Source organism: Petaurus breviceps, unplaced genomic scaffold (genome assembly GCF_028583685.1).
Source record: "Petaurus breviceps papuanus isolate PSGF00001 unplaced genomic scaffold, PetGlider_PUasm1.0 419, whole genome shotgun sequence".
In the NCBI taxonomy this organism is placed as follows: domain Eukaryota; kingdom Metazoa; phylum Chordata; class Mammalia; order Diprotodontia; family Petauridae; genus Petaurus; species Petaurus breviceps.
The window spans coordinates 13,408,354-13,421,690 of NW_027186324.1; the positions used below are offsets into that span (position 1 = coordinate 13,408,354).

Below are 13,337 nucleotides of genomic sequence, written 5' to 3' on the forward strand. Positions count from 1 at the left end.
CTTTGGTGAGTTGATGAATCTCTATGGACCTTTTGTTTTCTCATCTGGAAACCCATCAGGTCTATTTCTCTGTGCAAACATAAGATATTTATAGTATTCACTCAAAGTACTATTTTAATTAGTACTTAGCAGAATAAGTGATATTTAGAATAGGGTACAGGCTGCTAGCCCCGTGTGCTGTGCAATTATAGTTACTTTCTGAAAAGCTTCGATAAAAAGTTTTCCTTAAAGTTGTAGAAACAGTATAGTTTGACATCTCAAAACAGATGAGATATTAATGACCTAAAACATTTTACTTATTTGCCAACAAAAAGGTAACGAGACATTAGTAAGGACAATGATAAATAATAGAAAGGCACGCTAAAAATACATAACGAGTGCAGTTGAGAGGTGCCACTGATAGGCTTAAACCCCAAGAAATGCAAAGATAGAAAAGTTGTTTAGTTGAACTAACAATAAAAAAAATTGTCACAAGGAATAGCTCTCTGGGTAGTGGAGGGGGAGAAGAATATATTTGGAAATAAATGTGATGCTAAAAAAAGAAACACAATTTTTGAAAAATTAGTACATGATTTTTTGTTGTTCTTAGAAACAATACTAAACAAGAAGAACAAAGGCATAGTAATTTAAGTATAACAATGTTATATATGAATTATCACTGGATATTAACAAATTATGAGGTTTCACTGTATGATTAAAGACTTTGGTTAGAATGCATTATTTGCAAATCATATTGATGAAAGCATGATTTGACTTTATATTAAAGGACTATACATAATTTTCACATGTTGAAATGCCTCTTTTGATACTTAGGTCTACATGTAAGGTTATACTTTTTTTTTTTTGAGTAGCCATCCTATAATCTTGGATGTACCATGAATCCAATCAGTGCTCCTGCTTCATATCAATTTGATCTTTGACAAATCCTCAACTTCTCTGGGTAGATCTATTTCCTCACCTATAAAATGTGGGGTTGGACTAGATGATTTCTTAAGTGCCTTTTAACTTTCATCTATGATCTTTTGTGTAAGTGGTGAATTAGTACCACCAGCATCAACAACAAAATCCTGTGAATCTGAGTCAACTCCATTAAAAAAAAGGTCTCCTAGATATATTAGATTAGGATTTTTATGCAAAGAATGTTAATAAGTAACCTACACAGTAAAAATGCTTTTTTATTTTGAAACAAAATTTTACTCTTATGAAGGATATCATTGTTGACATAACACCAAAACAGACTAGAAAGTGAAAAGAATTAAAACCGAAAGGTTTCCTTTGTAGTAGTCTCCATCCAAAGCTAAGAGTGTAGTTGAGATGGCTAACTGCAAGAAGCAGAAATTAACAGTAAATACTGACCCAAAGATCCCTGGTGTCTATGACCACACCTGGAAAAAACAGTTCCCCTGTGCACTGACCTAGCAGGAATAAGTTCGCTTAATCTTCTTAGGTGAGAAAACTGAAAATGATGGTGTGATGGGACCTAAATATTCCCATACATTTCAGTAGCCTAGATCATTGGCATCTCCTCCAAGGCATCTGGTTCACCCCAGACTACCAGACTTACCTATCAGACTTGACATTACTTTCACCCCAGACTACCTGCATATACTGACCACTCCTTATTCCCATCCAGACCCTTTTCTGTTATAAATGTCCTCCATTAGAACATTCCTTTGATGCTTCTTTGTACCACAGAGGTGAGCCTGGTTTCTTGAAAGCCATGGTAAGCACAGTAAAAATCCTAGAAAGTCCTATGAAGATGCTAGAAATACAGAGCACCAGTCAGGTTGCATTCAGACAGGCTTATCACCATACTGAATGCAGGAAGATGAATTTTTTTGCCCACAGCAACTCTTGAAAGGCATATCAGTGAAAAAATCATGGATACTAGCAACAGCTAATATAATTAGAAAATTAAAAGTATTCATTTTGGACTCAAATGGTTTATCTCAGTTTTTAGATTTTTCAAAAGCAAAGAAAATTTTAAGTTCATTTTTAAAATTTAATATTTATTTTTTCCAGTTACATATAAAATTTTTTACATTTGTTTTAAAAACTTTGAGTTCCAAATTCTCTCCCTTATTCTCTCCCCAATTTAAAAGGCAAGCAATTCCATATAAGTTATATATGTGTAGTCATGCAAAACCTATCCATAATGATCACGTTGTGAAATAAAATATGGACCCAAAAAACCTCAGGAAAAATAAGTAAAAAACAAAGTATGCTTCAATCTGTATTCAGAAACCATAACTTCTTCTCAGGGATGGATAGCATTTTTCATCATAAGCCTTTTCTTGCCTCTTTTATGTGAAACAATTTATCCCATTCTACCTCTCCTTTTCTTTTTCTCCCAGGACATTTCTCTCTCACCCCCTTAATTTTATTTTTGAGATATCATCCCTTCATGGTCAACTCACACCTGTGCCCTCCTTCTAACTCTTCTAATGAGAAAGGTCTTAGGAGTTACAAATATAATCTTTCCATGTAGGAATGCAAACAGTTAACAAGTCCCTTATGATCTCTCTTTCTTGTTTATCTTTTTATACTTCTCTTGAGTCTTGTATCTGAAAGTCAAATTTTCTATCTAGATATGGTCTTGTTTTTGAGGGTGCATGAAATTCCTTTACCTCACTGAATGCCAATTTTTTTCCCCTGATGGATTATACTCAGTTTTGCTGGGTAGGTGACTCTTGATTTTAATCCTAGTTCCTTCAACCTCTGAAATATCATATTGCAACTCCTCCAATCCTTTAATGTAGAAGCTACTAAAACCTGTGTTATCCAGATTGTGGTTCCACAATATCTGAATTGTTTCTTTCTGGCTGCCTGCAATATTTTCTCCTTGTCTTGGGAACTCTGGAATTTGGCTATAATATTGCTGGGCATTTCCATTTTGGTATATCTCAGGAGGTGATCGATAGATTCTTTCAATTTCTATTTTACCCTCTGATTCTAAAATATCAGGGAAGTTTTCCTTGATAATTTCTTGAAAGATGAAGTCTAGCCTCTCTTTTTTATCATGGCTTTCAGGTAGTCCAATAATGTTTAAATTATCTTTCTTGGATCTACTTTCCTGATCAGTTGTTTTTCAAGTACGATATTTCATATTGTCTTCTATTTTTTAATTCTTTTGGCTTCGTTTTATGATTTCTTGATTTCTCACAGGGTCAATATCTTCCACTTTGATTTTGAAGGAATTATTTTCTTCAGTGAGCTTTTGGACATCCTTTTCTATTTTGCCAATTCTACTTTTTAAGGCCTTCTTCTCCTCATCATCTCTTTGGTCCTCTTTTGCCTCTTGAGTCAGTCTTTTTTAAAAGGTGTTTTCTTCACTATTTTTCCGGGTCACCTTTACCAAGCTGCTGACTTGTTTGCATGATTTTCTTGTATCGCTGCTTACTAGTTTTTCCTCTGCTTTTCTCTTACTTGATTTTCAAAATCCTGTCTGAGCTCTTCCATGGTCTGAGACCAAGTCATATTTTATTGAAGGCTTTGGATGTAGGAGCTTTGACTTTGTTGTCTCCTTCTGAGTGTGTGTTTTGAGTGTATGTCTGTCAGCAAAGCAAGCTTCTGTAGTCTGAGTTTTTTTTCCCCATTATTTGTTCATTTCTCCAGCTTATGACTTGACTTTTAAACTCTTTGTTAAAGTAGGGCTCTGCTTCCAGTGTGGAGGGCAAATTGTCCCAAGCTTCAGGAGTTTTGTGCAGCTATTTTCAGAGACACTTCTAAGGACCTGTAAGTTTTCAGTTCTTCCAAGGTGGTAAGATCTAAGGAGAGGTATTTACTTTTCTCTTGGTCTGTGCTCTGGTCTGTGAGTGACTAAGTTCATTTTTAAAAGCTTTAGTTTCCTTCTTTTTTCTGGATCTCACTTTAATGGGGCCAAAGGTGTGATTCTAGTATCAACATATATCGTGCCAGAGAGGATTATCTAATAGTCTACTCTTATACTGATGGAAACAATTGCTGGACTTGAGAAGAAAAACACAGACTAAAAGAAAAATGATAGTAAAATATGAATGCCTACTTGAATGCAAAAGTCTAGGGTCCACACAATATGGTTATGATGAGATAATACAAAAATACATGGAACTAATTTTAAATACAGTAGTTCAGTAAAACTGAATGACTTGTAGACAGTGGCAATGATACTAAACTATTGACAAAATGGGGACCTGACTGTGTCCTAAATTCTTGTGCTATTTAATAGCCCTAGGAGGCTGCTATAATTCTGAGTGGAAAAAAAAAAGATCCACTAGTTCTGAAGGACTTAGAAAACTGGGTGAGCATTAGATGCCTCTTTCCCTAACTACAAAAGTCATGTTAATATGTACTAGGATGAAGGTCTAATTTAATCTCCCAGAATCATTCTGAATCTAATAAAGAGCATATATGCCAAGTGTTCCTAGAGTCAAGGTTAACCCAGGGCTTGCAAAGACCTCAAGGGGTCATTGATTTTGTGATCGTATCAATTAAAATGATTCTATAATTGGACCAATAACAAAGAAAAGGAAAAACCTTAGGATTCTAGTGACTTGTGCTACATTTGACTTTTTGGAATTTGGCACAGTGCTTTGCACTTAGGTATGCAATAAAAATTTTGTTGAAGAATAGTGCTGTCCTGATACCATGTTTTACCTATCCATGGCTTAATGGGTTTAGTATCACTTTTAGTCAGGTTTGAAAATCATATCAAACTCTATTAAATTTAATAAAATTACATTTATACAGCAATACAATTTTCACTAAGGTCCTACTCTGATGCCTCATAAAAACAGGTACTTAATAAGATCTATCCATTCTTCAGTGCTATTTTTATAATATCTTTTATATATGCTAAGTCACAAATATTAGTAAAAAAAAGTTATTATTTTTGTGAGTTTGTATTAGAAAAAAAGAACTACTATGCTCTGATTGTGCTCATCTCATTCAACCCAATTCCATCTGATCATCTACCTATAATGCTATTCCCCTACAGAAGATATGAGGATATATGAAGACAATGGCAATAGAGAATGGAGGCTTAGGAAAAAAATGAATAAGGATGTTAGCCATTAGAGTTTCTTTGTCTAGGGCATGAAGTCAGACACCAGATGCTTTTCCTTGTTCTTCAAATAAACCACAGGGTCACCTCTAGCTGGCTGGTTGTGATTGTGTCCCTTCAATTGTTAAGTCAGTCACATATATCTTATCTTGTTTTATCAGTTCTAGAAAAATCCTTGGATAGGTGATATGCTGCTAATGCTATCAACAAGTTAGGAGCCCTGTTCCCATAAGTTGGGACAATGCGGGCCTTCCTGTTCTAAATCCCAACTCCAAATTTCTAGTTCTTGGCTCTAGCCACTTTATTTATCATCACTGGCAATCCCCTGTTGGGAAAGCCAGGTGGCAACTGGTTTCTTTACATTGTAAATCTGGCCTGTGTAGGAAGAAGGGATGTTGTTAGGAAGAGAGGAATGGATGGTATTCAATTGTACAGCAATCTCTTCTCATAAAAAACAGAACATGCATTTTGTCCAATCTAAAGATTTGTGAATATATATGGAATCCATTAAAAAAATTTTGGGAGGGGGGTCGGGGGAAGGCAGGGCAATTGGGGTTAAGTGACTTGCCCAAGATCAAATGGCTAGTAAGTGTGTCAAGTATCTGAGTTGAACTCAGGTCCTCCTGACTCCAGGGCTGGTGCTCTATTCACTGTGCCACCTGGCTGCCCCTAGAATCCGTTTTTAATGGCTAGGAGAACATTAGTATAGAATGTCATTATCCTACTGACTATTTAGGTACTCTGCTACTAAATTTGGTCCTTCAGTAAGAAAGAGAATAGGAAGAAGAAAAGATGAAACAAATACATTTAAGAAATTATAAAGAAATGCTTAAAAGTAATGGTTGAAGTTAAATTTTGGTCATTTAAAAATCTTTTTTTGCACAAATAATTGAGAGTTGACTATATAAAAAAAATTTTAAGCAACATATTCAGTCGTATTGAAGTGTATCACTTCATGTCCCTGGGCTGAATTGAGATGGGAGCAATCAGGGCATAGTAGTTCTTTATTTTTATAATACGAATTCACAAAAATAATAATTTATTTTACTCATATTTGCTATTTAGCATATATACAAGATATAAAAATAACACTGAAAAACAGACAGATCTTGTTAAATACCTGGTTTTATGAGGCATCAGAGTAGGACCTTACTGAAAATTGTACTGCTGTATCAATGTAATTTTATTAAATTTAATAGAGTTTGATATGATCGTGCACTTACAACAAGTCTGCATGACCGGGAACAGAGCACAAGACTAAGAGTCGGGAGATGCATATTATAATCCTGTCTCTGTCGCTGTACAGCAACGGAAACTTTGGCACCTCATTTAAATACGACGGGAATCAGTTTCCTAACAAAATGAGTAGGAAAGGACAGAACTCCTTGGGGTTTGGAGTTCTGATACCAAACAAAAGAGAGTTCATAGTTATACATGCTAACTCTCCCCAATTGTAGACAAGTGGTAGAGTAACTTAGAAAGCTACTTACATTTGAAGGTTTGAGTTTGTTAATGATGGTTGTTTTGCCACTGTTATCCAGCCCAATGCACAGAACATGAACTTCCTTCTTCTTCAGGCCAAGCAAGCCTGACAGTTTGTCCAGCAATCCCATAATGATGATTCAGATTTTCACAAACCAGCTGAGAATGCACAAAAGAACGCAAAACTATTATAAGAGGCACTCCAAGTATACACTGGGTACATACATGGGTCAAGAATATGAAAACTGGAGAGACAATGGAAAAGACAATGTCACTAGTTTGTAATCAGTAAACAGAACATAAGCTGATTACAGGAAAGAAGACTTGTCTGCAAAAGCAGATTGACTGCTTATAAATCTGGGCACATGGGATAATGAATACCCAGGAAGTTGCTAGACAGGTTTCATTTCAGATACAGTATATTAGACAACAGGATGGATCAGAATCAGGACAATGTTGCTTTGTGGTCTGTAATTTTAAATTATAAACTGAAGAGGGTCTGTTAGTTAACAATGACAACAATTAAAAGATTGGGATTTAGAACCTATAAAAAAATAGGATGACTGAAACAGTCTTTAATCATCACTTGAAAAAAGGTTCAACCTCACTTTAATAACCAACGACATAAAAGTTAAAACAAAGTTGTTAGAAATAATTAAAAACAACAAAACACAATTCTAGTGGTATTGTGGATAATGAAGCATGCTCACTCTCAAATTCATAGTTTTTAAAAATACGGCAATATGCAAAGAAAGTTGCAAAAAGTAATGCCTTTTGTACCAATAATTCTATTTTGGGGAATATTCTCTGAGAATGGAATCAACAACAACAAACTGTTAAAGAATCTTAGAGCAGCATTTTTAAATTAAAAACAAAAACTTATTAAAACTGGAAGCAAGCTAAACATTCAATGAACATAAAAATTATGGAGAAGTCTTTATGAAATGATCTACAGTGAAAAAAAATGTAAAGGAACAGAGCACACTATGACCATATGAAGGAAACAAGAATAAACAAGCAAGGACACACATATAAAGGATTACAATGAAAACATAAAAAATAACTGAAAAGTCAACCCTTTACAAACTGAAATTCATTGCACAAATAGTTGTGAGGCAATTCTGGGTTGCATTGATATTTAATGTGATAATAAATCACTGAGAAAACAGAATTAGTCCAGAAAACAAAGGGCAGGAGAGTAAATTAATCCTTTGGTTATCAGAGAGTATCAGATATTCTTCATTTTTACTGAGAACCAAAGTAAATAAAACAGATTTAGGTTAAATATAAAGGGAAACATCTTGCCTAAAATTGTTAGCAAATTTTTACCAAGATATAAAGACCATGTTATGTCTTCCCATGTTGGGGTATTAAAGTACAAGATACTTAAATGTACTCTTTTGGGATAATTTAGATATAGTTTAGTATACTAGGTCATGTTTCTTCTCTGTGCATATGCTATTCAAGTTTCTTCTTTCAAGTCAGAGAAAGATAAAACTAAGATGAAAAATGACAATTCAATATATTTCAAATTCCAAATTTGGCTAAATTTCTTACAGTACAATAGTATACCAACATATTCACACACTACACCATAACTTGCCTATCTATTCCACAATTGATGGGCACCCCCTCAGATTCCTGTTGTCACTTCAAAAAGAGCTATCGGTATTTGGGTTTGGGGGTCTTTTTAGAGGGAGGAAGGCAGGGCAGTTGGGGTTAAGTGACTTGCCCAAGGTCACACAGCTAGAAAGTGTGTCAAGTGTCTGATGCCGGATTTAAACTCAGATCCTCCTGACTCCAGGGCTGGTGCTCTATTCACTGTGCCACCTAGCAGCCCCCAGTTATAGGTATTGGAAAATATCCTTAGTGTGTGTATTGCTTAAGACTAATTTCTCCATATTCTCCCTCTAATTCCCTCAAATTTCCCTGTTGATTGAACTGTAGTTCTCTATCCAACTGTGTGTATGTGCATATATTCTTCCCTTCTTTGACCAGTTAGATGAGAATGAGGTTCAAGTGTTGAGTGCACCCCTGGCTGCTTCTCTGTTTGTACAGACTTCTAATTGTACATCTCAATTATGTGAAATAACTTCTCCTAGCTTATTCTTCTCTTCACCTCCCCTTGTGTATTCCCCTTCTTCTCCCTTTCCATTCTTCTTTTAAGATCATCAGACACAAGATATAAAAGAACCATTTCCAGCATTTCTGTCCTATTAGACTTTCCTTGTGACGACTGTTGATGACAGGATTCAAAGTTGTGTTGTATTAGGCTGATTTTCAATCATGTTCAATCTTTTGTGACCATTTTTGGGGTTTTCTTGGCAGAGATACTGGAGTGCATTTCTTTCTCCAGGTAATTTTACAGATGAGGAAACTAAGGCAAACAGGGTAAAGTGACTTGCCCAGGGTCACAACAGCTAGTAAGTGTCTGAGGCCAGATGTGAACTCAGGAAGAGACTTCCTGACTCTAGGGCTGTTTCTCTATCCACTGCACCACCTAGCTGCCCCAGAATTCAAAGGGGATACATATATATCATCTTCCCATTTTAGAATATAAGCAGTTCATCCCTGTTAAATCCTTTATAATTTTACATTTGTGTTTATTTTTTATGTTTCTCTTGCCTCCTTTGTGTTTGAACTTCAAAGTTTCTATTCAGTTCTGGTGTTTTTGTCAGAAGTACTGGAAAGTTCTCTTTTTCATTAAAGGTTCATTTCCTCCAAGATTATATTCAGTTTTGCTGGGTAAGATTATATCGTCTGCCTTCTAGGATAGCATCTTCTAAGCTCTTCATTATTCTGATTGGTGGCTGCTAAAGCACATGTGATTTTGACTGTCTTTATACTTGAATTCTTTCTGACTGCTGGCAGTATTTTTTTTTAACCTGGAAGTTCTAGATTTTAGCTTTAAATTCCTGAGGTTTCTTTTAGAAGATGACTGGTAGATTCTATTTCCATTTTGCCCTTTGGTTCTAGGAAATTTTCTTTTAAAATTTCTTGATACATGATATTCAGGCTCTTTATTTTGGTTTTCAATGAATCTTACATTTTTTTTCTCAATGATCGGCTTTGCAAGTCAGTTGTTTCTGCTTTGAGATACCTTACATTTTGTTCTCATGTTTCAGCCTTTTGGTTTTGGTATGTTACTTGTTGTCTAATTGGTTTCTCCTTGATCCATTCTCATTTTCAGGGATTATGCTGTTTTGGCAAGGTTTTATACCTTTTGTACTAAATTGTTCATTCACTTTCCAGTTTTTTTTTTTTAACAGTTTTCACTTCTTTCCCAGTTTTTCCTCTAAAAACTCTGAAGCTTTCTAAAATGATGGCACTAGATATAATTTAATTTATAAAAACATTAACTTTTTTTTAAACTCTTTCTTCATTTCTTCTAAGAATTGTAGTTGAATTTGTCCCCAAGCTGTATTTTTCTTTGAGACTTTGCTTATATATGTTGTGGGGTCACTCTATTCTTCTCGGTTTGTGTATTCAGTGTCCCTGTCACCATAATAGTTTTTTTTTTTAATGCCAAGTCACATTGGAAAATGCAAGAAAAAAATCACATCTGTTCAGCCCAGGTCAGAAGAGAGTTCTGGGCCGGAGTGGGTTTTTCTGAGTATTTCAGTGAACAGGGAGTGACCCCCACACCTAGACCACCCAGGCTGCTAACTGCCAAGTGTGTTGCGCAGTACGAGTTCTGGGTCACAGATTCAGAGTGGCCTGAGGAAGGAGCCTGTGGATAGCGGAGAGTGTCAATACTAGCTTCTAGTGACATATGAAGCCTGTAGAGAAATAACCCGGGCAAGAACCCTAGCCTGTAAAGAAGCCTACGGTCCTGTTACTGACCCAGCAGAGCTATCTGATGGTAACTTGGGCAAGCAGAAGTTCATACTCAGATTCAGATCAGGAACGATGAGTTCAGAAGGATGGGGTCACAGACTTTGTCCTGCACTTTGAAAGCACTGAAATTTAAGAATCTAGAATAACACAGTTCTCAGTACTCTCAGGAGAGCAATAATCCATCATGTCCAGACTTTCCCTATGGTAGTGTATTTTCTAGATCACTTTGGAGGAGTTTAGCGAAGGAGCTCACTGTACTCCTTCCTACTACTCTGCCTTCTTGGTTCTACCTCAGAAGTGATCTCTGCCTCTATTATTTACCATGAAAACTGCCATGCAGAGGAGGCCAACAGCTTAGAAAAGATTCAACCAGCAAACATATAATCTTCTAAGAACATTACTGATTTACAAATATAAACCATTTTGAATTTTAAAAATAAATTTTATTGGTATCTTTTTATTTTTACTTCACTTGCATTCCTTCACTGTATGTCTCCTCGACTCCTCTCCAGAAATCCATCTCTTATAATAATGAAAAGAGAAAGATGGGGAAAAAATCCTCTACAAAAATCAATCAACATATAAGAAAAGTCTAATACTCGTGTGTGGTCTATAAGCCATTTCTTGGTCCTGTTACATTTTTGAAAATTATATTTATAATCTTTCTCTTTAACCACTTTTACATTGAAGCCACTGAAAATTAAAGTATACATTGATTTAATTTGGGTGATCCTATACAATTCTTTGGAGAATTTTCTTCTCCTCTGCCATAGATGTTGGCACACACACTTTTCTTCACAGTCATCTTTCTTTATGATGATTGTTGCAAGAGGAAATGTTCAAGTAACCCACGGAATTATATTTCTGCCTTTGGGTACATAAGAAAACCAAACCCACCAATTCATTTATTTGATTTTACAAAGAAAACTTGGAGCCTTCTTTCCATTTAGGTACAATTTTTTTTTTAATCTTCTAGTTTAATTTGTAGCATTGGTTTTAAACATTTTTTTTTTTTGTATCATGGACCTTTCTAACAATCTTGTGAAGCCTATATATTCCTTTTCAGAGTAATTATTTAAATGCATAAAATAAAATATATAGGATTACAAAGGAAACGAATCATAGCAAAATACAATTTTCAAGATACATCTTTTTAAAAGTTCCTGGACCTCAGGGTTAAGAACCCCTGACATATCCAGAATAACAGTAATAAAAGCATTAAGTTTCTTTGTCTATAGTAGATTAATTTATTGGCTACTATGTAAGGAAGTCGTGTTTAAGGTATAAACAGTTAAACGAATGCTCACTCACGGTATAAAAATAAATCTCTGCATAAACGGAGAGGGGAAAACACAAGATGGGGACATTCTTTTTTTTTTTTCCTACGTTACAATAGCAAAAAGGAAAAAAAAATCCTCACTTAGTGCCCTGATAATGAACCTGTGTGTACTTGGCTAGCCTAACTACGTGAATCCAACTACAGAACTCTGCAGAAATAAAGGTAGACGTGAATAAGCAGAGAAACGTAAGTTGCCCCTGGGTGGGTCTAGCCAATATAATAAAAATGACAATATTACCCAAATTAATTTACTTTTTTAGTACAGCACAAATCAAACTACCAAAGAATATTTTATAGAACTGGAAAAACTAATAAAATTCATAAAGAGGGGAAAAAAAGGAAAGTATCTGAAAACTATCCATTTTAATCTCAACCTGTTCTACAAAGCAGTCATCACGTAGTCAGTTAATAAATATTTATTAAATGCCTGTGCTTCTGGCACTGCTTTAAGCGCGGGGCAAACGAAGAAATGTAAAGGACAAGCTCTGCTCTGAAGGATCTCACCGTCTCCTGGGAAAGAAAATACGCCAGCAGAGGTGGGAGGCGGGCGGGCAGGGGGCTGCGGGAGCCGGGGTGGCGTGGTCGGCGCTTCGCTGTAAGAGGTCGCTCTGACAGCTGAGTGGAGGGCGGTCCGCCGCAGCGGGAGACCATCGGCCCCAGGGGGCTCAGCCTCCTAGTCTGGGGTCACCAGAAGCCCCCGACGTGAGGCATCTCTGCGGGCGCCGGGGACTGGCTGCTGCCGCGTCTGGCAGACGAGGGCGGGCCTTTGTCGCATACTGTCACTGCGGCAGCAAAGTAAAGGTCCTCGGCCCCCCGGGCGGGGAAGGGCTCGCGGCAGGCGCGCCACGGGAGGGGAGGAAGGGCTGCATCACAGCGGGGGGGCGAGTGAAGTCCACGTGGGGAAGTCGGAATCTATAGACCCTGGCAACAGGCTGGATACGGGGGCGGACGAGGAGCCTAGAGAGGCATTCCCAGGCACAGACCTGGATGACGGGGGAGGAGGAGGGGGAGGAGGGGGAGGAGGAGAAGAGGGAGAAAACGAAGAAGAGGAGAGGAGGAGGATCGGCGGACCGAGCAGCCCCCTGCACCCCGACTCGCCCCTTCACTCACCCGCGATTCAGCAGCAGGGGAGCGGGGCGGGAACCTTGCGCGTCTCGGGTCGGGACACGAGGGACCCCCTCCTCACCTCAGGTCCTGTCCGACCCCATCTCAGGGGGCCTACCCAGCGGCCGGAGGGGTTCATCCACCTAGGTTAAAAGGGTCGGAAAAACCAAAGCGCCCACAGAATCTACAGGGAGCAATGGGAGGAGCTAGCGGCGCTAAAGCGTCCCCTAGGCAACCGCGGTCCCTTCCGGCCCCGAGGCCCCGCCCCTCTCAGGCTCCTCCTCTCTGCTTCCGCTCACCGGAATTAGCTCCGTTACCACAGCCGGGCATTGGTTGGCGGGTTGGGCGGTAAGGAGGGAGTGCGCATGCTTGATGAAGGAAGTGGGCGGAAAGCCTTTCCGTCTCCGGCCTGCCAATGGCTGATGTGGGAGGTGAGGGAATGACGGAAGCAGCCTCAAAGCTTCACGGGAAATGTAGTCCTTTTCCTTCCTCCTACCGGAGAGCGCCTCACGGAGGCCGAGATTTCTGCTCGTT

General features: G+C 37.8%; 1 protein-coding gene across 2 annotated transcripts in view; it reads right to left on the reverse strand.

Moving 5' to 3' along the window:
• ARL6 (ARF like GTPase 6) overlaps positions 1-13,036 on the reverse strand; it is a 34,955-nt gene extending 21,919 nt beyond the window's left edge. Inside the window, exons 1-2 of one of the 2 annotated variants that reach the window (XM_069100743.1) lie at positions 12,886-13,036; positions 6,532-6,682 (exon numbers count right to left, since the gene is read on the reverse strand). In XM_069100743.1, the coding sequence (XP_068956844.1) occupies positions 6,532-6,654 (123 nt within the window). In that variant the 5' untranslated portion in view covers positions 6,655-6,682; positions 12,886-13,036. Of the gene's footprint in view, positions 1-6,531; positions 6,683-12,809 lie in introns of both variants that reach the window. The other variant, XM_069100742.1, reaches the window with a different exon arrangement.
• Between the last annotated feature and the right edge of the window lie 301 nt (positions 13,037-13,337).